General features: G+C 44.9%; 1 protein-coding gene across 11 annotated transcripts in view; it reads left to right on the top strand.

The window, feature by feature from the left end:
• Window positions 1-25,955, top strand: part of LOC149286400 (rap1 GTPase-activating protein 2) — a 370,335-nt gene that overhangs the window by 193,948 nt on the left and 150,432 nt on the right. For 5 of the 11 annotated variants that reach the window (XR_016277602.1, XR_016277601.1, XM_089494081.1 and 2 more), the window contains one exon: window positions 24,297-24,422. The exons of 5 other annotated variants lie outside the window; for them this stretch is intronic. Coding sequence is in view for 3 of the 6 variants with exons in the window: in XM_089494081.1 (XP_089350207.1) it covers window positions 24,297-24,422 (126 nt within the window). In the remaining 3 variants the exon portion in view is untranslated. Of the gene's footprint in view, window positions 1-24,296; window positions 24,423-25,284; window positions 25,304-25,955 lie in introns of those variants that run through there. One more of the 11 variants, XM_089494092.1, reaches the window with a different exon arrangement.

Raw genomic sequence — 25,955 nt, 5'->3', positions numbered from 1 at the left:
CAGTTCTAGTGCAAGCATTCTGGACAATGTCTGCCAAATTCTGCACCAGAACCAGGGGTGCCATTGTCATCGTGTGCCTTCAGGTTGTTTCTGACTTATGAAGACCCCAAGGTGACCCTATCACAGGATTTCCTTGGCAAGTTTCTTCAGAGGGGGTTTGCCATTGCCACCCTCTGAGGCTGAGAGAGTGTGACTTGCCCATAGTCACCCAGTGGGTTTCCCTGGCTGAGCCAGGATTCAAACCCTGGCCTCCCAGTGTCCTAGTCCAATGTTTAAAGCATTACACCATACTGGGCCTCAGAAGTATAATACGGTTAAAATGGTTTTAAAAACATCCCTGATACTCTGGTTCTTCCAGGAAGATCTGGAGCCCACCGTTCCTGTACCATGGTGGCTGACTTCAGAGGTATCCCACCAAGCCAAGCAGAGGCTGGATGGCCATCTGTCAGGTATGCTTTGATTGAGAGTTCCCTGCATGGCAGGAGGTTGGACTGGATGGCCCTTTGGGTCTCTTCCAATTCTATGTCCTAAGCCACCCAGTATGTCCACCATCATTGCAGGTCACTCATTCTGACTTCAGAATCGAGCAATTGGTGGTAGTGGCCAATGTACTGCAATGCAAGAACAGAAGGCCAATGATGGAGGCATGCAGACAGGCCCTGGGATATAGTCCAATCTCTAAAGGAACTATCCAAGGTTCTGAACCCAATCCTCCAAACAGGCTGAACACCTTGGAGACTTCCCTTAAAGTTTAGACTCAAATCCTGAGTGGATTCACCACCCATTGACATAGCAGCCACCAGTTGCCAGTGATTGTCAGCAACTCTAGTGTTTGTCAGAGCTTTGAAAGTAATGGGCTACAAGTAATGCAACTTTTTGTAATGGGCTACTATTTTTCATACCCAGAACACAAGGAACTTGCATTTCAAAAATAACCCACTGTTCTTGGGAAGCATACTGCCTCTGCTCCTATAGATAACCTGCCCATTTCCCTTTTAAAACCATCTAAGACCAGGGGCTGCATGTGCCCCTCTGACCATTTTGGTGCCATGCAATACCGCACTCCTTTTGCTCTTTCTTTCCCCTTTGGACCACTTTTCCCTCCTAGTTTGCAGGGTTCTCTACTGCCCTTGCACTGTATTGTACCATAGCGAGTAAATTAGGATGGCACTGCATCAGACTCAGAAACTTTTGTAACAGCCATCCATTTCTGGAGTGTCCAGATCGAGGGAAATATCACACCACTCTATTTTCTTATAGTCAGAACTCACCTCTTCTGCAATTCTGTATCCAGTGCTATAGTTCCAAAAGCATATTGACAAACTGGTACATGTCCAAAGGAAGCTAGCCAAGTTGGCCAAAGGTCTGGAAACTCAGCTGTATGAGGAATGGCTCAGAAAGCTGGATATGTTTGGAGAAGAGGAGATGATAGCCATATTTAAATACCCACAGGGATGTCATCTGTCGGGGATGCTTTGATTGAGAGTTCCTGCATGGCAGGGGTTTGGACTGGATGGCCCTTGGGGTCTCTTCCAACTCTAGGATTCTATGATCTACCTATCAAGGTATGGAGTGTTTCCTCACTATGGTTTCCAAAAAGTTTAAAGATCTCCAAGGAAGGAGACTCCACTGCACCCCAAGGAAGGAGTCTTTTCCACTGTTGAACAGCCCTTACTGTCATGAAGTTCCTCCTAATGCTGAGGTGGAATCTCTTTTCCTGGAGCTTGCATCCATTGCTCCGGGTCCTGTTCTCTGGAGCAGCAGAAAGCAATCTTGCTCCCTCCTCAATATGACATCCCTTCAAGTATTTAAACAGGGCTATCATATCACCTCTTAACCTTCTCTTCTCCAGGCTAAACATACTCAGCTCCCTAAATTGTTCCTCATAGGACATGGTTTCCAGACCCTTCACCATTTTAGTCGCCCTCCTTTGGACATGCTCTAGTTTCTCAATGTCCTTTTTGAATTGTGGTGCCCAGAACAGGACACAATATTCCAGGTGGGGCCTGACCAGAGCAGAATGGAGTGGCACTATTGATCCCCTTGATGTAAACACTATACTTCTATTGATGCAGCCTAAAATCTCATTGGCCTTGTTAGCTGCCGCACCACACTGTTGACTCATGTTCAACTTATGGTCTACTTGGACTCCCAGATCCCTTTCACACGTAGTCTCAACTCATACACACAAACATACATAGTCACACTTTGGTCATCTCACTAAAAGCTAAGGTATGCCCGTCCCATGAAAATGTGTTATGAATTTGACCACCTTCTTAAAGCAGCAGGATATCCTCTCCGTTTTGTGGTGCTTGGACCTTTCCATGAAAGTGAATGCCTAGGTTGGCGAATTTGCTTCAATGCAGACTACCCTGAATATGTAAGATGATTTTTCAAAAAGCTGTTTGGGATGAGAGACACCACTAGACTTTGTTTTATTTATATACCGCTATTCCAAAGATCATAGCAGTGAACAGCAAGTAAGCTAATTAGCAAGTAAGCTAATTTGCCCCCAACAGTCTGGGTACTCATTTTAGCTCCCTCCTGGGAAGGATGCAAGCCTGAGTCGAGCTTGGGCCCTTTTGCTGGTCTTGAACTCGCAACCTTGTGGTCTTGAGTGAATGGCTGCAGTACAGGCATTTAACCACTGCGCCACCAGGGCTCCTTATCCTCCATGCATTTGTGTAATCCTTTTCCGAAGTCGCATAAGCTTGTGGCTAGTGGCACACCTTGTGACAATTAATCCCATTAGTTAATTAAGTGCTGCATGAAAGAAGGCTTACTCTTGCTCCCTGGATGCCAGTTATGGCCAATCGATGCCATTGGAAAAGGAACAAAATCCCTTGTGGCCTTCTAGTGAAAGCGACAGTTTTTGACAGAGTTCTAGTGGAAGGTGATAAGACCGAAAGGAGGAGTGGCAACATTACCTTGGTTTACATTTTTTATGTGAAAAAACAAACTAAATTCCCACTTCCGAAGCAAATATAGCAACCCGCATGGAATTATCCTTTGGTTTTCAAACCTTTTTTAATTGTTGGATGCAGTCTGACAATGTGTACAAAATTGTGTGCAAAAGAGAAGATCGCATACAAAAAGGAGTCTGTTGGGGGAGATGTGGGTACGGGGTGGAAGGGAAAACCATTGGTCGTCTTCCCTCCTGTTGCTCAATGCTGATGTGAGAAATTCACAGCTTCTGAAGCTTTAATAATAATAATAATAATAATAATAATAATAATAATAATAGGTGGCTTCTCTTTTAAACCTTCAATGAAATTTGTTGGCTTGCTCCATTGTCTAACACGGTGATTCCCAAACTTTGGTCATCCAGATGTTTTGGACTTCAGCTCCTAGAATTCCTAACAGTTGGGCAAGCTGACTGGGGCTTCTAGGAGTTGAAGTCCAAAAAACCTAGAAGACCAAGTTTGGGAACCATTGATCCAACCGTTTGTAGCATTAGGAATGAGCTGGAGCATGTCCAGAGGAGGATGACCAAAATGGTGAAAGATCTGGAAACCATGCCCTTTGAGGAATGACTTAGGGAGCTGGGGATGCTTAGCCTGGAGAAGAGAAGGTTAAGAGGTAACATTATAGCCATTTTTAAATATTTGAAAGGATTGACATGCTTTGATTGAGAGTTCCTGCATGGGAGGGGGTTGGACTGGATGGCCCTTGTGGTCTCCTCCAACTCTATGATTCTATGACATTGAAGATGGAGCAAGTTTACTCTCTGCTGCTCCGCACAGAGCAATGGATGCAAAGTCGAGGAAAAAAGATTCAACCTCAACATTAGGAAGAACTTCCTGATGCTTAGAGCTGTTTGACAGTGGAATATGATGCCAGGGAGAGTGATGGAGGTTTTTAAGCAAATGTTGGATGGCATAGACCATCTGTCTAGGGTGCTTTGATGGTGTATTCCTGCATGGTAGAATGGGGTTGGACTGGATGGTTCTTGGGGTCTCTTCCAAGTCTAAGATTCTATGGCCTGTTACAGACAGCCAAAATAAAGCTGCTTCGAGTCACTTTGGAGGTATGGTATTTCAATGATACATGCGGCCTAAGAGTCCAAAGGCTGCACCAAAGCCATGCTCCAGTCCTAAGGACTGGAGTGCAGCTTTGGTGAAGCTTCCAGACTCTTAGGACTCATGCATCATTGAAATACCATACCTCCAAAGTGACTCGAAGCAGCTTTATTTTGGCTGTCTGTAACAGGCCCACGATTCTAATGTGTAGCAGAAATTTCCTTGCTCACAACATGGAAACTTGTTGCATGTAATATGCATCTGTTGATTCTCTCGCTGAAACAGGAATCTGGAGGAGTAGAAAATAGATTTGATCCATGTTTGGTATGACAGCTCTTCATATGGTCTCTTAATTGCCCCTTGTAGAGACTAAACAGATCCACCTTCTTCAGCTTCTCCTCCCAGTAGTATTTGGTTTCTTAAACTGGGCTATTAAGAGCAAGATTTTTTTTAAAGACAGAGATTATTCCTCCTGGATTCTTTCTACCATTGCCCTTTTCCTTCCATGTCTGTCTGTATAGGTGGCCTGGTAACAGCTGCCACTGTGTTTTTGGAACAATCGTGATCTGTCTGTTTGCAGCTTTAAATAAAAGCAGCTGCTGGTGGTCTGGTTATGTTTGCATAAAGGAGGCAGTAGTGGCCATGCCACTCTATGGAAGGAGACAGCTGATCCAGAGCTGAACTGGCCAAGCAGAGTGTTTTCATAATGTTTTCACTGTGTCTCCTTACATGACAAATTGGGGTTGGATTGGATGGCCCTTGCCTTGTCTTCCGACTCTATCATTCTAAAATGCCAGTCAGACAATCAAAGAATCTGAGAATTGCAAGAGATGCCAAGAGCCACCTGGTTCAACTTCCTGCCACGCAGAAATATATGCACCTAAACTCCCACCTCGTTGAAAGATCTCCAAAGACGGAGGCCTGGTGACAGTGGAGGTGCAAGGGATCAGGACCATGGACAGCTCATGGCAAGGGCTAGTTGCAAGGTCAGATATATACTGTAAAGGCAAACCCAAGAAGCTGACAAGATAAGTGTTGTTGGAGCCAAGGTAGTGTAGTGGTTTACGTGTTGGACTAGGACTCTGGAATAACAGGGTTCCAATCACTGCAAAGCCATGGAAACCCAGTAGGTGTCCCACTAGGTGGGCGAGTCACACTTTTTCAACCTTGAAGAAAGGCACTGGCAAACTTTCTGAACAAATCTTTCCAAGAAAGTCCCATTCTAGGTTCATAGAATCATAGAATTGTAGAGACCACAAGGGCCATCCAATCCAACCCAATTCTGCCATGCAGGAACTCTCAGTTAAAGCATCCCTATCAGATGGCCATCCAGCCTCTCCTTAACGACCTCCAAAGAAGGAGACTCCACTGCATTCCGAGGAAGGAGTGTGTTCCACTGTCAAACAGCCCTTACTGTCAGGAAGGTCCTCCTAATGTTGAACTGGAATCTCTTTTTCTGGAGCTTGCATCCATTGTTCTGGGTCCTGTTCTCTGGAGCAGCAAAAAACAAGCTTGTTTCCTCCTCAGTATGACACCCCTTCATGTATTTAAACAGGGCGATCATATCACCTCTTAACCTTCTCTTCTCAAGGCTAAACATCCCCACCTCCCTAAGTTGTTCCTGATAGGACTTTATGGTTTCCAGACCCTTCACCATTTTGGACATGCTCCAGTTTCTCAACATCCTTTTTAAATTGTGGTGCCCAGAACTGGACACAATATTCCAGGTGAGACCTGACCAAAGCAGAATAGAGTGGCACTATTACTTCCCTTGATCTAGACACTATACTTCTATTGATGCAGCCTAAAATTGCACTGGCCTTTTTAGCTGCTGCTTCGCACTGTTGACTCATGTTCAACTTGTGGTCTACCTGGACTCCTAGATCCGTTTCACACATATAAATCTCGTTCAGCCAGGTGTCCCCCATCCTATATCTGTGCATTTTATTTCTCCGCCCTTAATGCAGTACCTTACATTTCTCCATGTTGGATATCATTTTGTTAGCTTTGGCCCAGCTTAATTCTAGTCTATTCAGGTCATTTTGAATTTTGATCCTGCCCTCTGGGGTATTACCTACTCCTCCTTGTTTGGTGTCATCTCCAAATTTGATAAGTATGCCCCAATTCTGTCATCCAAGTCATTGATAAAGATGTTGAATAGCACTGGGCCCAGGACTTAGAGTCATCTTAAGGTGAAAATGGTTTGAAGGTGTGCATGGTTAAAGCGGAGTAAAAAACCCTCCTTGCCTTTTGCTCTGTAAGTTCCAGGAAGATCCAGAGCCCTCCATTTCCACCCCAAGGTGGCTGTCTGCAGGAGCATATTGATGGGTTGCCGGATGCACCCGCTGCTGCCATGGGTTGCTTGTTCTGAGATTAGAACAAGGTGCCCAGTGTGTGACCATTAGTGGGCATCTCAATCTGACCTCAGAAGTGAATGACCCATGGCAGTGATGGATGCACTGGTCAGATCTGTGGGATGCCCATGCAGGCAGCCACTGAAGTGCAGGAATGGAGGTTAGGGCAGTTGCAAAACTGGGATATTCTGACCTGTCCTTGTAGTATCCTGGCCAGTCTTAGGAGTCTTGTGCTGGGAGTGAGACTTCTCAAGGTGGTTTGAAAATCTTCAAGGTGCTGCTGCACTATGCCAATATTGCCACTTTAAGTAACTTGGTAGAGGGAAGATTTCTTCCCATCCATGTATGTTTACAGGGAAAGAGATTCCACTTCAACATTAGAATAAAAATTCTTGGCTGCCTTGGAGGGTGATGGAGTCTCCTTTGGAGGTTTTGAAATAGAGGCTGAATGGCCATCTCTTGGGACCACTTTGATTGAGAGTTCCTGCATGGCAGAATGGGGTTGGACTTGATGGCCCTTGGGGTCTCTTCCAACTCTATGATTCTCTGTGTGTGAAATTTAGAATTGGGTGGGAACTCATTGCTCAAAGTTCCAATCTGAACATTAGTCAAGGAGATGCAAATCAGTTTGCTCCGCTCAAAAATGCAGGCGTAAAAGAAATCCTAGACTATCCCTAATTTACATGTCGTAACGATACGTTTGTGGTAAATTCCCTTTGTGACTGTCCCAGTCCCAGACATCGCTTCTCAGTTCTTCTCTGTGTGTGCTGAGGACTAGAGGCTTAACTCATAGATTTCCATGGTTTCTATAGCCTGCCAATCCTGTCAACAGCTTCGACTCCCTGAGTTTTCATGGTGCTTATCGCAATAGCAGAGCTCTGGCAGCGCAAGAAAAAGTTAAAATAACCCCGTTGCGGTTGGGATCTGCTGGCACCTTGCCTGTCCACAGGAAGTGCTGATAGCAATGAAGGAAATCTGGGATTCGTAATTCTCCAGACAGAATGCTGCATCGGCTGGAACACTTCTTTCTCCCCCCACAATTCCCCAGTCCTATATTTTCCCATACAACCCTCCCCGCAAGAAGACCAACAGCAAACTGTTAAGGAGATGACTTGTTCGGTACAAATTGTTTCTCGTTGCTTCCAGCATGTTTCCTGTTTTGCACAAACATCCTTATGTCTGAGCTGCAATTTAACCTCAGATTTCAGAACATCACAAGCTCCGTTCTCAGAGCAATCATGTCAATTTTTAAAAAATGGAACTGTACTGAATTGATGGCAGACATTATCGTATGTCTTTCCAGTCGTGCGACTGGTGCTGGTATCGCCATTGCGCTCTATTCCACACGCCCCCTTAACTCCACTTCCCTGCCCTATGTCCTATGCAGCATGCCTTTCTCAGGTTTTTAAATTTTACTTTTATTTATTTTTATTTAAGCTTTTTCTTGCAATTCCAGAACTATGCTACTGGAGGTCTTTAAACAGAGGTTGGATGGCCATCTGTCGGGGATGCTTTGGGGTTGGACTGGATGGCCCTTGGCATCTCATCCAACTCTAGGATTCTACGAGTCTATTGTGATTTAACTAAAAAGAAGAAGAAAGAAATAGAAAAATAAAATATAATGAAGCAATCAGCCTGCAAGGGAATTGTGAGGGGTCAGGGGAAAGGAGGAAACACTGGCCCAGTACATACCGCCAGGAAGCAGCGTCCTGGCGGTGATTCTAGAGTTAGAGACCACGCACCAACCGCATGCTCCCTAACCCTAACACATCATGGCGACAGTGTAATGGCGGCCTCCAGTCCACACAGGGACCACCATCATGACGTAAGCAACGCACAGCATACAGACATTGGTGCGCGTCACTTATGTCACTGGTATGCCACAGTGTGCCAATGGCGCACTCGTGACATCTTCATGGCGTCCCAAGAAGAATCTGGTTTTTCTGGGGGGGGGGGGGGGTTTGGTCCAGAGAGACGCCACGCGGTTTGGCTGCTGCGACATCCCTCCGGAGGAAAGCTGGGCACCTCCAGCTGCCCTTTCGGGGCAGTCTGGAGAGCCCCACTTACACCATGTGGCTGCCAACATTGCAACTGCCCCAGCAGCAACGTTTCGTACCTAGGGTCTAAAGCAGTTGGGAGGTCATTGACGGGTTTCCCCTGCCAATGGAAAGGGACACCCTCACCATGCTTGGGGGACACAGCAGCTATGGGTTGGAAGTGTGTTGTGTGATAAGTATTGCCAAAGATGCTTTTTTCCAGTTCTAATTGCTATTTAAAAGCCACGTGTAGCAATCTCCTCTGTATTCCCCCCAGAGATAGTGACACTTATTATTATTATTATTATTATTATTATTATTATTATTATGCTGAAGATTTACACAGCGCTGTACATACAATCAGTAAAATAGATTTAAAAATAAACCTGCCCATAGTGTACATTCTACGAAATAATAGCATAATACATATAAAACAATACGTGTTTCATATTACTATAAATTATTATCATTATTATTTCAAATATTCATATCAAAACATATGGTTTCATTTTTCTAAAATAAAATTTATTGTACAAGTAACAACAGCGAAACATAAACCCAAAATACAAAGCGTTACTTCATACTCATCATATCAACTATGATCAATGATCTTCTAGACCCGCTATGGAATGAGGAGAATATCAATTGTGTCTCTCCAAAAGACTTGTTTTCCACATAGGGGTTGACACATATGATTTCTGATGGTTTGGTGTATGCAGACTTTGTTTCCTGTACAAAAATATTAGAAAAATTGTGTATGAAATGACTCAATAGTGTGATGCTGCAGCTAAAAAAGCCAATGTGATACTAGGCTACATCCATAGAAGTACACACACTCTTATCCATGGATTTTTTTATCCACAAATTCAAGCATCAATGAATTGAAAATATTCAAAAAAAGTATAAATTTCAAATAGTAAACCTTGATTTTCCATTTTGTATAAGGGACACTATTTTGCTATGCCATTGTATTTAATGGGTCATGAGCATCCATGGATTTTGTTATCCAGAGGGAGTCCTGGAACCAAACCCCAGTGGTTAACAAGGACCCACTGTATAGTGACTTAGATCCCATCTGTATGATATTATTGTTGTTGTTGTTGTTGTTGTTGTTGTTATTGTTATTATTATATAATGCTTCCCCCCCAAATTGGGACTCAAGACAGCTTGCAATAACCCCTCCCAATACAACTAAATATGTACAAAAGAGAGCACTGAAATTAGATTACATTATTAGAGTATTAAAACAGATCATTCGTTAAGGTATCTCATTAAATATATGCAGATATTCCAAAATCCAAAAAATTAATATTCTAGAATCCGAAACACTTCTTGTCCCAAGCATTTCAGTTAAAAAGGACGCAACTGTATCTCCATATAAAGTTATATCTCTTTTCTGTTTTGTTTCTGTTTTACTTCTTACTTTTTTTCTCTCAGTCTTTTCTTCTTTACTCCCCCGAACGTGCATTACTTTGGATGTGAATTAAACTGTATTAAAATCAATACACTTAATACAAAGGGGCTGGACTGGGTGCCCCTTGCGGTTTCTTCCAACTCTAGTATTCTAGGATTCCAATTTATTATTATTATTATTATTATTATTATTATTATTAAAAGATCCAGAAGATCGCAAAACATGAGCATGTTTGCATGGAAGATTGTGGCCTTTCAAATACCAATGGGAGTTCTAATCCAACAACAGATTCTACCCTGCTCCTGGCTTACAACTTCCATGCTGCTGATATAATCTTGGGCAAGGACTGGACTGAAGTTTTCCCATTTCTTTATAGTTCATACAATCATAGAATCATAGAGTTGGAAGAGACCCCAAGGGCCATCCAGTCCAACCCCATTCTGCCATGCAGGAACTCTCAATCAAAGCATCCCTGACAGATGACTATCCAGGCTTTGTTTAAAGACATCCAAAGAAGGAGACCCCACCAATTTCCAAGGGAGTGTGTTCCACTGTCGAAAAGCCCTTATTGTCATGAAGTTCCTCCTAATGTTGAGGTGGAACCTCTTTTCCTGCAGTTTGTATCTATCATTCCAGGTCCTGTTCTCTGGAGCAGCAGAAAACAAACTTGCTCCCTCCTCAATATGATATCCCTTCAAATATTTAAACAGGGCTATCATATCAACTCTTAACCTTCTTTTCTCCAGACTAAACATCCCAAGCTCCCTAAGTCATTCCTCATAGGGCTTCATGATTTCCTGACCTTTCACCATTTTAGTCGCCCTCCTCTGGACATGCTCCAGTTTCTCCACGTCCTTTTTAAATTGTGGTGCCCAGAACTGGACACAATATTCCAGGTGGGGCCTGACCAAGGCAGAATAGAGTGGCACTATTACTTCCCTTGATCTAGACGCTATACTTCTGTTGATGCAGTCTAAAATTGCATTGGCCTTTTTAGCTGCCGCATCACACTGTTGACTCATGTTCAACTTGTGATCTACTTGGACTCCCAGATCCCTTTCACACGTAGTTTCATTCATCCAGGTGTTCCCCACCCTATATCTGTGCATTTCATTTTCCCGCCCTAAGTGCAGTACCTTACATTTCTTCGTGTTGAATTTCATTTTGTTAGCTTAACTTCTGGCTCTATTCTCTGTCTGCAATCCAAGGTCAGCACATGGAAGCGAGAGTTGTCAGCAGATGCCGGCTACCAGCTGGGTCAACCTTGCTCTCTTATTAGTGGCTCTGCAAAAATCTAATGCTGCAAAATGATGGTGGTGGCCTTCCTTTCCCTCCCGAGTCTGGACTAAACTCTCCCCTGCTGCTCTCTTTCCTGGAACAATCAATCACATCCAGGCTTCTTAATTTGAATGATAAACCAGGATGTCACTCTTGATCCGGAGTGAATAGCCAGTGATACTTTGCAGGAACCACCAGGGGGAAATGAAACAGTTGCCTGATGTGGGAAATGGGCCTGAAGTGGTTTTCTAAGCAGATAGATGTTGAGGCTCAGATGTGCTTTGAAAACGGCACAAATACTCCAAGCTCTAAAGACGATGGTGGTTAGCCAGTGACAGGACTGTGTTCCATTGAGATCAGTGGGATTTACATCTAGGTAATGAGAGCCAGCATGTAATGCAGTGATGTCCAAACTCTGGCCCTCCAGGTGGTTTGGACTTCAACTCCCAGAATCCCAGGCTATTGGCCAAGATGGCTGGGGCTTCTGAGAGATGAAGTCCAAAACACCTGGAGGGCCAGAGTTTGGACATGACTGGTGTAATGGCTTGAATGTTGGACTAGAACTCTGGAGACCAGGGTTCAAATCTCAGCTCGGCCATGTAAACCCATTGGGTGACCTCGGGCAAGTCACGCTATTTCAGCCTCAAAGGATGGCAATGGCGAACCTCCTCTGAAGAAACTTGTCAAGAAATCCCCATGCTAGGGTTGCCTTAGGGTTGCCATAAGTTGGAAACAGCTTGAAGACGCACAACGACTCGAAGGTATACAATGCCAACGGCAAAGGTAGGTTGACAAGGAAGGGGAACATGGAGGCTTCAGCTGCTGCTGGACTACAACTCTCATCAGCCCCAATCAGCAAAGAATTACATTATCCTTCACTGTTAGCCTTGCTGAATGGGGCTGATGAGAGTTGTAGTTCGACAACATCTGAAGCCTACATGTCCATCTTTGGGGCTCAGGGCTACACCCTCCTCCCATTAAAGTGTGTATATCATTGATCCCTGTGCTCTCCTCATATAGATAATAGACTGTGCCAAGGCAAATGCCCCAGACAGATCAGTTGGCATCCTGTCACTCCCAAATGGTGGAAATATCTAGTGCAATATGATGCCGGAGTGAAGGGATAAAGGTGTTTTCCCAGTTCCAAAACCAGCAGAGCTCTTTAGCACTTTAGTACTTTACTTCTTAAAAGACTTTTAACACAAAATGCTTTGTGCTAAACATTTTTGTCATCCAGCAGCACCTGACGAAAAGCTTTCTGAGTGCCATGCTGTGTCTGAAGTTTTGGGAAGAGCATCCTCAGCACATCTCTCCCTCATTCTGATGAAGCAGGGCATACAATCTGAGAACCCCTTGAGCTGCATCAGATCCTCTAAGACAGTGGTTCCCAACATTTGGTCCTCCATTTTTTTGGACTTCAGCTCCCAGAAGCCCCAGGCAACTTGGCCAACAGTCAGGAATTATGAGAGCTGCAGTCCAAATCATCTGAAGGACCAAAGGTTGAGAACCACTGTTCTAGGATGGAATCATAGAATCATAGAGTTGGAAGAGACTCCAAGGGCAACCCAGTCCAGCCCTCTAGCATGCAGGAACACTCTTTCAAAGCACTCCCAACATATGGCTACTTTGTGCAAATGGTCAGTGTTGGCACTGTTAATGCCATGTTCCCTCTGCTAGTCCTGGGCTGGGGCACATGCCTATCCTTCCCACCTACTGAAACTAGCCTTGTCTGTCTCACAGAATCTTGAGCCACAGTACAACATAACCTAGCAGATGCTTAGTTGTATGGGGACCTGAAAACAACTTGGAGACCACCAGAAGTTGGGCTCTCAAGGATTCAATTTCTATTAGGAGGAGGAGTTATGTAGAAGGAGTAGCTGATACTCCAGAGGCCAGGATCAAAATTCAAAATGGCCTGAATAGACTAGAAAGCTAGGCCAAAGCTTAAAAAATGAATTTCAACATGGAGAAATGTAAGGTACTGCATTAAGGGCGGAAAAATGAAATGCACAGATATAGGACACCTGGCTGAATGAAATTACGCGTGAAAGGGATCTACGAGTCCAAGTAGACCACAAGTTGGACATGAGTCAACAGTGCAATGCGGCAGCTAAAAAGACCAATGCGATTTTAGGCTGCATCAATAAAAGTATAGTGTCTAGATCAAGGGAAGTAATAGTGCCTCCCTATTCTGCTCTGGTCAGGCCCCACCTGGAATATTGTGTCCAATTCTGGGCACCACAATTCAAAAAGGATGTTGAGAAACTGGAGCGTGTCCAAAGGAGGGTGACTAAAATGGTGATGGGTCTGGAAACCATGCCCTATGAGGAACGCCTTAGGGAGCTGGGGATGTTTAGCCTGGAGAAAAGAAGGTTAAGAGTTGATATGATAGCCCTGTTTAAATATTTGAAGGGATGTCACATTGAGGAGGGAGCAAGCTTGTATACTGCTGCTCCAGAGACTAGAACCCAGACCAAAGGATGCAAACTATAGGAAAAGAGATTCCAGCTCAACATTAGGAGGACCTTCCTGACAGTAAGGGCTGTTTGACAGTGGAACACACTTCTTCCTCGGAGTGCAGTGGAGTCTCCTTCCTTGGAGGTCTTTAAGCAGGGGCTGGATGGCCATCTGTTGGGGATGCTTTGATTGAGAGTTCCTGCATGGCAGAATGGGGTTGGGTTGGATGACCCTTGGGGTCTCTTCCGACTCTATGATTCTATGATCCTGGGGTTTGTCCTTCCAACCTTGGCTTGTTTTTTTATCTCTGGGTGCATCCGCACTGCAGAAATAATCCAGTTTGACACCACTTTAATTACCATGACTCAGTCTATGGAATTCCGGGAACTGTAGTTCTGTAAGACATTTAGCCTTCCCTGTCAGAGAGCTCTAGTGCCTCAACAAACTACAATCCCCCAAATTGCACAGCACTGGGCCATGGCAGTGAAAGTGGTTTCAAACTGAATTATTTCTGCAGTGTGGCTGCAGCCTCTGTTCTTACTTAAAACCTTTCTATTCAAACCAGGAAAAAAGTCTTGGTTATTAAGTCCAGTCCTGGCCCCACAATTCAGAAAGGACATTGAGAAACTGGAGCGTGTCCAAAGGAGGGCGACAAAAACGGTGAAGGGTCTGGAAACCATGTCCTATGAGGAACGACTTAGGGAGCTGGGGATGTTTAGCCTGGAGAAAAGAAGGTTAAGAGGTGATATGATAGCCCTGTTTAAATATTTGAAGGGAGGTCATGTTGAGGAGGGAGCAAGCTTATTTTCTGCTGCTCCAGAGAACAGAACCCGAAACAATGGATGCAAGCTACAGGAAAAAAGATTCCACCTCAACATTAGGAGGAACTTCCTGACAGTAAGGGCTGTTCGACAGTGGAACACACTCCCTCAGAGGGTGATAGAGTCTCCTTCCTTGGAGGTCTTTAAACAGAGGCTGGATGGCCATCTGTCGGGGATGCTTTGATTTGGATTTCCTGCATGGCAGGGGGTTGGACTGGATGGCCCTTGGTATATCTTCCAACTCTATGATTCTATGATTTGTTTTCAGTATAACATTTTGCATTTGTTTGCTTTAAACATTTGCTACCCCACTCTGAATTCTCCGACATGGCGCCGTTTATAAACTCAGTGAATTACAAACATTTACATGAGAGGATGAAAGCAGATATAACAAGAAATCCTCATTCCATCTCTGGACATCCTTTAAAAGACGTGAAATGCATGGATGAAAGATTTAGATACGGATTAAAACAAAGGCATGGCAGAGAGGCTGTTTAGCCACTTTCCTCCAAGGAAACATCGGACCTTATCACACATGGGGGGTTTGCAGCTGAGATCCACAGTTACTCCTGTTCTAGCAACGCAAAGCATGAAGTTTTTCACACCAGATCCAGAGTCACTCCTGTCTAGCAATGCGAATTAAGGTTAAAACGTGATGTTTTACCACACCTGGTTGCCTTCTGTTACCTCTCCGAATCAAGGGGGAAGCGGAGTCAGTTCAATTCCAAGCAAGTCACGTGACGCGGATTCAAGCAAAGCAGAGTGAATGCACATTGTATTACCACACTGCTGAGTTCAACTATTCGAATCGGCACCCTTGGACATGTTCAGTGAGGCTCTGGATGCTGTCCTCCTTCCCTGCCCCCTCCTTAGCTGTCATCCTTCATGGGGTGAAGAAGCAGTCAGGGAATGATGGGATAGGCAGCAGGTTGGCAGAGAGGATGAGATGGAGATGCAGGAGACTCTGGAGCCAGGATTGGGATGCAGGAGAAGGCAGAGAATTATGGGATAGGTCGCTGGCGGTTGCTGGGGCCAGGATTGGGATGCAGGGGAAGGCAGAGGATGATGGGATAGGTCGCTGGGGGTTGCTAGGGCCAGGATTGGGATGCAGGAGAAGGCAGGAGATGATGGGATAGGTCGCTGGGGCCAGGATTGGGATGCAGGAGAAGGCAGGGGATGATGGGATTGGTCGCTGAGGGTCGCTGGGGCCAGGATTGGGATGCGGGAGAAGGTAGAGGATGATGGGATAGGCCGTGGGGGTCGCTGGGGCCAGGATTGGGATGTGGGAGAAGGCAGAGGATGATGGGATAGGTCTCTGGGGGTTGCTGGGGCCAGGATTGGGATGCGGGAGAAGGCAGAGGATGATGGGATGGGTTGCTGAGGGTCGCTGGGGCCAGGATTGGGATGCAGAAGAAGGCAGGGGATGATGGGATAGGTTGTGGGGGTCGCTGGGGCCAGGATTGGGATGCGGGAGAAGGCAGAGAATGATGGGATAGGTCGCTGGGTGTTGCTGGGGCCAGGATTAGAATGCAGGAGAAGACAGAGGATGATGGGATAGGTCGCTGGGGGTTGCTGGGGCCAGGATTGGGATGCAGGAGAAGACAGAGGATGATGGGATAGGTCGCTGGGGGTTGCTGGGGCCAGGATTAGAATGCAGGAGAAGGCAGAGAATGATGGGATAGGTCGCTGGGTGTTGCTGGGGCCAGGATTAGAATGCAGGAGAAGACAGAGGATGATGGGATAGGTCGCTGGGGGTTGCTGGGGCCAGGATTGGGATGCAGGAGAAGGCAGAGGATGATGGGATGGGTGGCAGGGGGGCAGAGGGGGTGAGATGGGGTGAAGGAGGAGGAGGGGGATGATGGAGCAGGACGCAGGGGGACAAGGGGGCAACATTGGAGTGGTTTTCCACACCAGACCAATTCAAAGTGAAATCGAAGTGAGCTTAAATGCGAATTCTGTGAATTCCCTTTTTTTCTGAATTCATCAAAATGAGGAGTCACTTTGGAATCACTGCGGTAGCACCACGGAAGAGGCTCCCATAGAAAGGAAGGACGTCTGATAACACATTCACGTTATGACATGAATTCGCATCGTTGGAAGCGCTGTCACGTCGGAACTGACCTGCAAAAGCTCTAAAAAATCTCTGTATGATAAACCTCATCCTCTTGCTTTTAGAAAACATCCTTTTTCTAAAAGAAAAAATCAGTGTCAAGTATTTCTAGATTTTCCTACCATGATGGTACTCATTTCCTTCTGCGGGATGAGGAAGCAACATGGAGAAAGGAATTAAAAACATATCCAACTCCGGCTGATCCAGTGAAAGTCAGACAACTCCCCCCATGACTGTTTTTAAGGATTTTTGTTTAATTTTTAAAAGATCAGGGGATCAAACCATGTCAGTGCCATCCCTTTTCTGCTTCACTATGAATCCAATCACATGAATTGACTTCCATTGTGCAAAAGGACTCTTCTCTGTCTTCTCCTCTCCTCTCCTGTACCTACTACGTGTTTCCAAATGTGCTTCCAAAGAAAAACATCTGTTGTAAAGTGAGGCACCCCAATGCACTGTAGTAGATTTGGGGAACATTTGGGGGCTGCAGAGAGACAGTACATAGAGAAAGGTAACCTCTTCCATCAGTGGATAGGAACAATTTGATACACTCCACAGTTTAAAAAGCTACTGCAACAAGGTCCTTTTCCTTGTCTTCACTGTGATGCACCAACCAAGCTCCTTTTCTAAAGGTCTGGAAGGGTTTGCTTTCCAGACTTGCTCTTTCAGCCTCATTCCCACTACCTTTTAAACTAGATCGTGAATCAGTTTGAACTGGCTCAAACGCCCCTGGTTCCTACTTAATCCAAATCGCTGAAGCGATTCAGAGAAAGGGGTCATGCGCTAGATCTATTTAATCCGCGTCGTTTTGATGCTGATTTTTTTCCGCTTCTTTTTTCAATAAATTAAATCTGCACAAGTGTGAATCAATTTAAATTTGTCCTTGGTCCGGCTGGAGCGGGTCCATTTTGAATTGATTTATGCCTCTGTGTAAACCATAGGTGGATTATTTTGGAAGGAAAAATGCGATCGGGGCAAATGTAGTGGGGAAAAATGTGATTGTGGCAAATGTAGTAGGAACCATGCCCCGCTGTCAAATCGATCCATTGATTCAGATTGCACACTGATTTATCTGTAAGTGGGAATGGGGCCTTCATTTCCATACACATAGGATTTTGAATTTGAATTGACATTCTCACATACCTATGGCATATATATGCCTGTCCCTGGCTTCCACTCCACTAAATCATCTGAAAAAGTAGACTTTAGTCTAGGGAGGCTCATGCTGCCAACTTTTCTTTCAGTTAGTCTCAAAGGTGCTACAAGATTTCTCTGCATACTGATTCTACAGACTAACACAGCTATATCTTGTAATTCATAAGCAAGGGTAAGATCCCATGGAACCAAACACATACCGTCCAATCACACTAATAAACCAGGATGCTAAATTGTCTGACTAATATCATAGGGGAATACATTAGACATGATCAGTTTGGCTTCATTAAATCTAGGCAGATTTCTGTCCCTGTTTGTCGACTTTTGAGCATTGTTCTGACAGGATCATAGAATAAAACATGCCTGTGATAGTTTTCTTTGATGCAACTAATGCCTTTGGTTGTTTGGAGTGGGCATTTCTTCAGAAATAGGGTGAGAGGGTGGAATTGGGAATAATAATAATAATAATAATAATAATAATAATAATAGGTTTTCTATCAGCACTCAAAACATTGTGCAGTAACGACAGTGCAGTTATGCAAACTAATGGCCTTCATTCTTCCCTGCTTCAGATTTTAACAGGGACCAAAGGAGGGAAGTCCTCCTTCTCTTCTGCTGTTTGCATTAGCTATGCAACCAAGTGCCATTGGTTTGAGAGAAGACGTAAGGGTTTAAATATGCAAGGCCATAAACATTTACTAAATCTGTTTGCTGATCACTTTATTATGACATGCAGTAACCCAGTGGTAGATGTTCTATGTGTCCAGAGTAAGGTGAGCAAAATGACAAAAGGTTTGGAAACCAAGCCCTATGAGGAACGACTTAGGGAGCTGGGTATGTTTAGCCTGGAGAAGAGAGGGTTAAGAGGTGATATGATAGCCCTGTTTAAATATTTAAAAGGATGTCATACTGAAGTTGGCGCAATGGATGCAAACTACAGGAAAAGAGATTCCATCTAAACATTAGGAAGAACTTTCTGGTGGTAAGAGCTATTTGTCAGTGGAATACACTGGAAGCATAGTGGAATCTCCTTCCTTGAAGGTTTTTAAACAGAGGCTGGATGGCTTTGATCGTGTGTTCCTGCATGACAGGAGGTTGGACTGCATGGCCCTTGGGATCTCTTCCAACTCTATGATTCTCTGACATAGAATCACAGAGTTGGAAGAGATCCCAAGGGCCATCCAGGCAACCTCATTCTGCCGTGCAGGAACTCTCAATCAAAGCATCCCCAACAGATGGCCATCCAGCCTCTGATTAAAGACCTCCAAGGAAGGAGACTCCACTACTTTCTGAAAAAGAAGTGTGTTCCACTGTCAAACAGCTCTTACTGTCAGGAAGGTCTTCCTAATATTGAAGTGGAATGTCTTTTCCTGTAGCTTGCATCCATTGCTCTGGGTCCTGTTCTCTGGAGCAGCAGAAAACAAGCTAGCTCCCTCTTCAATATGACATCCTTTCAAATATCCAAACAGGGCTATCATATCACCTCTTAACCGTCTCTTCTCCAGGCTAAATACCCCCAGATCCCTAAGGCGTTCCTTATAGGGCATGGTTTCCAGGCCCTTCACCATTTTAGTCGCCCTCCTTTGGACACACTCCAGTTTCTCAACATCCTTTTTGAATTGTGGTGCCCAGAACTGGACACAGTATTCAAGGTGAAGCCTGACCAGAGCAGAACAGAGTGACACTATTACTTCCTTTGATCTAGACACTATACTTCTATTGATGCAGCCTAAAATTGCATTGGCCTTTTTAGCTGCCCGCATCATGCTGTTGACTCATGTTCAACTTGTGGTCTATTTGGACTCCCACATGTATAAGCCTCCTTAAGCCAGGTGTCCCCCATGCTATATCTGTGCATTTCATTTTTCCATCCTTAATGTAGTACCTTACATTTCTCTGTGTTGAAATTCACTTTGTTAGCTTTTGCCCAGCTTTCTAATCTATTAAGTTCATTTTGAATTTTGATCCTGTCCTCTGGGGTGTTAGCTACTCCTCCTAGTTTGGTGTCATCTGCAAATTTGATAAGTATGCCCCCAATTCTGTCATCCAATTGGAGGTTATTACAGAATATGAGAACGTCTGTGGCCTAAAGATTAACAAAGATAACTGTGCTGGAATGTAAAGGATAAGTCAAAGATATTATGTTTTAGGCTTTCACATTCACAAGCACCCACCCAAGTGACATAATTATGCTTTGACGCCTTTCCCACTCAAGGAGTTATTGTGATCCTGGAGAGCTGGCAAGCACAGATCAGTGAATGTATGAATCAAACATAATCACATGGGTTTCAGCAGGTTGGGTGCTCTTATCCACACAATCATCTGCAGATTTCACTGTGGGCTTGACTTTACCCTGGTTTAAAGGGAACAACCAGAAAGACGGAAAGCTCTTTAGAAACAGCTTAACTGGCTAGGATGCTCTGAGTGTGCTGGAATCTAAATACTCTGAGTGCACTGGCTTGATTTGAGGAGAGGTCTATGGAACTAGAAAGACCACGCTGCTCACACAGATGCCATCTACACATTACACATGTTTGGTAACAGCAACATCTTGACCAACGTCATCTTCTCAGTGCAGCATTTATCCTTGGGTTAGGAGGCAGGTAATTAAAGCTCAACCTTTTTGCTGTGAAATGTCACCTTGGCGCTCCTTCCACAGTGTCAGCTCCCTCTTCTGCACTTGTGAAAGATCCCTTGGAGGGAACACTGTGCAAAGACAGAAGCATTGCTGTTAATTTGAAAAAGTGTAATTTAGAGGGGGGAAATATGGGGTCTTAACAGAACTGAATGGCTCATTCCTGCAAGGCAAAAGATATAAAAAATGCTTAGCAAGTGAACTGAGTTTTTTTAAACAATGAGCATGTCCAGAGGATGTGGTAGCTTCACAGTTAAGACACCAATTCTGAAGATAGAAAGATTGGACAGTTGGCAGTTCGAGGACCAGGTGCAACATGATGGGGTGAGCTCCCATCACTTGTCCCAGCTTCTGCCAATCTTGCAGTTCGAAAGCATGCAAATGCAAGTAGATAGAATCATAGAATCATAGAGTTGGAAGAGACCCCAAGGGCCATCCAGTCCAACCCCATTCTGCCATGCAGGAAATCTCAATCGAAGCATCTCCAACAGATGGACATTAAGCCTCTGTTTAAAGACCTCTAAGGAAGGAGACTCCACTACACTCTGAGGAAGAAGTGTGTTCCATTGTCGAACAGCCCTTACTGTCAGGACATTCCTCCTAATGTTGAGGTGGAATCTCTTTTCCTGTAGCTTGCAGCCATTGTTTTGTTTCTGTTCTCTGTATCAGTAGAAAAGCTTGCTTCCTCCTCAATATGACCTCCCTTCAAATATTTAAACAGGGCTATCATATCACCTCTTAACCTTCTCTTCTCCAGGTTAAATATCCCCAGCTCCCTAAGTCGTTCCTCATAAGGCATGGTTTCCAAATTCTTCACCATTTTAGTTGCCCTCCTTTGGACATGCTCCACTTTCTCAGCATCCTTTTTGAATTGTGGTGCCCAGAACTGGACACAATATTCCAGGTGAAGTCTGACCAAAGCAGAATACAATGGCACTATTACTTCCCTTGCATACTATACTTCTATTGATGCAGCCTAAAATCCCATTGGCCTTTTCAGCTGCCGCATCGCACTGTTGACTCATAGTCAATTTGTGGTCAACTTGGACTCCTAGATCCCTTTCACACATATTAATCTCCTTAAGCCAGATGTCCCCCATCCTATATCCGTGCATTTCATTTTTCCATCCTAAGGACATTACCTTACATTTCTCTGTGTTGAAGTTCATTTTGTTAGCTTTGGCCCAGCTTTCTAATCATGTCAACCTTTACCTTTACCTTTATGTCCAGAGGAGGGCTACCAAAATGGTGAAAGATCTGGAAACTATGCCCTATGAGGTATGGGCATGCTTAGCCCAGAGCTGTGTACATTTAGCTTGGAGAAGAGAAGGTTAAGAGGCGATGTGATAGCCCTGTTTAAATATATCTGCTGCTCCAAAGAGTAGGACACAGAGCAATGGATGCAAACTATGGGAAAAGAGATTCCACCTAAACATTAGGAAGAACTTCATGATGGTAAAAGCTGTTCAACAGTGGAGTGTGATGGAGTCTCCTTCTTTGGAGGTTTTTAAACGGGCTGGATGGCCATGTGTAGGGGGCGTTTCAATTGTGTCTTCCTACATGGCAGGGGGATGAACTGGATGGCCCTTGAGGTCTCAGCAATATTACTGCTTGTATGGGATTCCCCCCCCCCCCCCAGTTGTTGAGATTTACTTGGTGTTAAACAGGATGCACCTTATAAAAGCAATACTCATTTGTGTCTGCCTCAGTAATGCTTGGCCGTATGGCTTCAAGTGGCAATGGAAAAAGCCTCTGTACTCTACGGAGACACTCCAAAACTGGGCATGTGTGCAATTATGCTTTGTGGAGCTGCTTCATGCACTTACAAATGAAAGCACTGGGTGGCCTGTCCAAACCATTGCAAAAAAGCGAGATCTCTCACAGCAGAAACTCTCATTTATTACTGGTTGGGACTTTCTGGAAAAAGCATTTTGAATCCACATGGTCCTCTCCAACCGGCAGAGAGGGGACAGACGATGAAGGAAGCTAGATAGGCAATTCAGCCAACGAACGTTCACATTTCATAATGCTATAGACAATTAGCCAGGCATAGATCTCTTCTGTGGCTTTGCCCTGTATTGGTTCTGGAGACCTGGATGGGCATGCTTGCTTTGTAAAACAGCATTCCAAAATTCTTACTGTTCTAGTGTCAACGTCTTTGATCCCCTTCCCATTCAGCAAAGAGAAAGATGAATTTTGGAATTAAGAAACCAAGCGAAACCAAGCAATAAAGTAACAGATACTGCAACATCCTACCTCATTTGCCTCCTTAGGAAGAGTCCTGTATCTCTTTCTTTTCCTCTCTCTCTCTCTCTCTCTCTCTCTCTCTTCTGTGACTGAGAAGCCTTGACAAAAGGTGGCTTTGAGAGGACAAAAACAGGCAGGGACAAAGTCTTTTGTGGCTTTCCTTTTTTTCCACACAAAGGAATCCAAGCTTAATTCATTTATGTGTTAGTTTTGAAAGCAGAAATAATAGGAGGAACACTTACGCTGTAAGTGTTCTTGCTTCCATTAATGTTTGCCATATTTAAGAGAAGTTTTTAAAGTGGCACAACCAAAGGCAAGGAAGAAAAAGGGGAGCAAAAAAGTATTTGCCTTATCTTTCTTTCCTTTATAATATGAGGGCCCCAGACGTCGTTTTCATTAAGCGCTTTCACACAAATCCTCAGTCAACACCGAGCAATTTGAAGATGGCGTGTTTCTCTGCCAACTTTGCAGAATTTGATTAATGAAACTGCAGCTTTGGCCAAATAAAGACTGGGCTTCAATCCTGTGTCAGCTTACTTGGGTGTCAATCCCCCTTTGAGCTTAATGCAACATAGTTTTGAATATATGGGGTTGCTCTGTAAGAACATTTCATGAGATGTGCATCTGGAGCTGCAATCTTAATGTGATGAATGAATAAAAAACCCACAAATTTAGCCCAGTACAGACTGCCGCAAAGTGGCGTTCTGGGGCCGATTCCAGGGTTCAGGAGTGCACAGCATCCGCATGCTCCCGAACCCTAGTTCATAATGGCAGCACCATAATGGCAGTCTCCCATCCACACAGGGGGTGCCATCATGACGCAAGCATAGCATAGCATCTGCACATTGCAGCTCCGCACTTGTGTCATCAACCTGTGCCAGTGCGCCAATGGCGCACTCATAGCAGTGGCCACGCACCCTAAAAAGAACCCGTTTTCAGTGAGTTCTTTTTAGTCCTGACGGAAGCTGCACCGTTTGGCTGCTGCAACCTCCACCAGGAGCAAAAACGGACAGCTCCAGCCCACCCTTTTGGGGCAGTCTGTCGAGCCCCTTCGACTTTTTAAAAAATGATGCTACATTTAATTTCCAGTAGTGAGCCAGTTAGGCATAGGGGCTTGAGTGTTGGACTACAACTCTGGACACCAGGGTTCGAATCCCGGCTTGGTTATGAAACCGAGTGGGTGACTGTGGGCCACTCACATGCTCTCAGCAAACCTCAGCCAAACAACTCTTGCCAGGGAAACCCTCTTAGGATCGTTGTAAGCCAGAAATGACTTGAAGGCACACAACAACAACAACAACAACAACAACAACAGTGCTATGGAGCTACTGTATTATGGAATATTGTGGGAATTTTTGTCATAGAATAATAGAATTGACCAGAACTGCAAGGACCATCCAGCCTAACTTCCTACCATGCAGGAATACACAATTAAAGGACTCCAGGAAGATGCCCATCCAACCTCTGTTTGAAAACCTTCAAAGTCCACCACCTTACAAGGCAATCTCTTTCACTGTTGAGCAGCACTAACCATTTGAAAGTTAAGTCGAAGGCTTTCATGGCCGGCATCCATCGTTTTTTGTGGGTTTTTCAGGCTCTGTGGCCATGTTCTAGACGAGTTTATTCCTGATTTTTCACCAGCATCTGTGGCTGGCATCTTCAAAGTTCTTCTGTGTTTAGGTGCAATCTCTTTTCTTGTAATATTTTAAAAAGCAGTATTTCCAAATTCAAAAAGGTATCACTCTTTCCCTTGAAAACCTTTGTTTGCAGCTGTTCACGGTTCATGTCAAGGAGCTCTGGTGTCACAGTGATTAAATGCCAATACCGCAGCCACAATGTTGTGAGTTCGATCCCTGCATGGCTCCAAGGTTGTCTCAGCCTTCCATCCTTTCATAGGTCAGTAAAAGACATACCCAGCTTGTTGGAAGCAATTGGCTTATATATTGTAAATTGCTTAAGAAGTGCTGAGTTCACTATGAAGTGGTATAGAAATGTAAATGTTATTGCTATCTATCCAGGGCTAGGTTTCCTCCAAAGTTATTTCCACTGAGCCCTGTCTGCATGGACCAAATAAAGGCCCTGTACAGGCTGCCACAAAATGGTGGCCTGGGGCCAATTTTAGGGCTCGAGAGTGCAGTACCCGCAATCTCCCTAGCCCTAATGCGGACTGTGGGCGCCATCATGGTGTAGCCCCGTCCACATGGGGGTTGCCATGATGACACACATATGGCGCAGCGTCTAAACATCGCCACACTATCTGTGCATATTCACTGTGCACCTGTGCACCAATGGCGCACTCATGGCACCCACCGTGCAGACTGAACCCGCCCTCCCACTTGATATTTAGTCCTGACAGAGGCCGCACCATTTGGTTGCTGTAGCTTCCATCAAGAGTAAAAAAGGGCAGCTCCAGCCCACCTTTTCGGGGTGGTCTGTCGAGCCCCAAAGTGTCCTCCCCACATTCTCTTGGCAGGCAGTCAGGATGATGCATGGCTTAACCCTTGGTTCTGGTGCAAACAGACTGGATAATGCAATGGCCTGTTGAGCATCAGAACTCAACATTAAAACACATAAAAACGTACTTTTTACTTTTTTCATTCCAGTGCCAGGCAGCTGTTTAAAACACATTCTGCCGAGCCACCCAGCACATCCGTCGCTGGTGCCAGTTGCTCATTCTGAGATCAGAATAAAGCACCCATCCATGGGATCATTGCTGGGTATTTTGTTTTGACCTCAGGGAAAAGTGACCTGCAGCGGCAGAAGATGCACTGAGGCAGGTCAGTAGAACATGCATGCAAACAACTACCTGATGTTGGAATGGATGTCCTTTTGTAATGGGGAGAATCAGTGCAGCTCTGGGGCTGAGATACTCTCTGTCTGCTCCCATAATATCTTGGCCAGTGCAGACAGGACCTGAGTCCTTATACAGGCCTTTGTTGTTGTTGTGTGCCTCCAAGTCATTGCCGACTTATGGCGATCCTAAGGTGACCCTATCATGGGGGTTTCTTGGTAAGATTTGTTTAGAGGAGGTTTGCCATTGCCTTCCTCGGAGGCTGAGAGCATATGACTTGCCCACGGTCACTCAATGGTTTTCATGGCCAAGTTAGGATATCAAGCCTGGTTTCCAGAGTCTAACACCTCCACAGCACCAGGAGGAGTGCGCCCCGAGCGCAAGGACTTTGCCTTGCCGCTTGCGTGGTGTTTTGGAAGGGGAGGAGGAGCCAGTGGGAGTGGCTTCCTCCAAAAGCCGTCCCGCCGGCCCCCGGAGAGACGCCAGCCCCAACGGCCTCACAGCACCGGGAGGAGCGCACCTTGGATTTTTTTTTCTTCATGCTCTTGGAAATAGAATGAACATCTATTCTGGCATTGGTCTATTCGATTAGAAATAGGGGAGTTGAAGGAAGGAAGGAAGAGAGAGAGAATTTTGAT

The sequence above is a fragment of the Sceloporus occidentalis genome, unplaced genomic scaffold (assembly GCF_023333645.1).
Source record: "Sceloporus occidentalis isolate IW3139 unplaced genomic scaffold, rSceOcc1.0.p SCAF_69, whole genome shotgun sequence".
Taxonomy (NCBI): domain Eukaryota; kingdom Metazoa; phylum Chordata; class Lepidosauria; order Squamata; family Phrynosomatidae; genus Sceloporus; species Sceloporus occidentalis.
The sequence above is the reverse complement of the archived record's forward strand: the minus strand, read 5'-3'. Positions and strand labels throughout refer to the sequence as shown.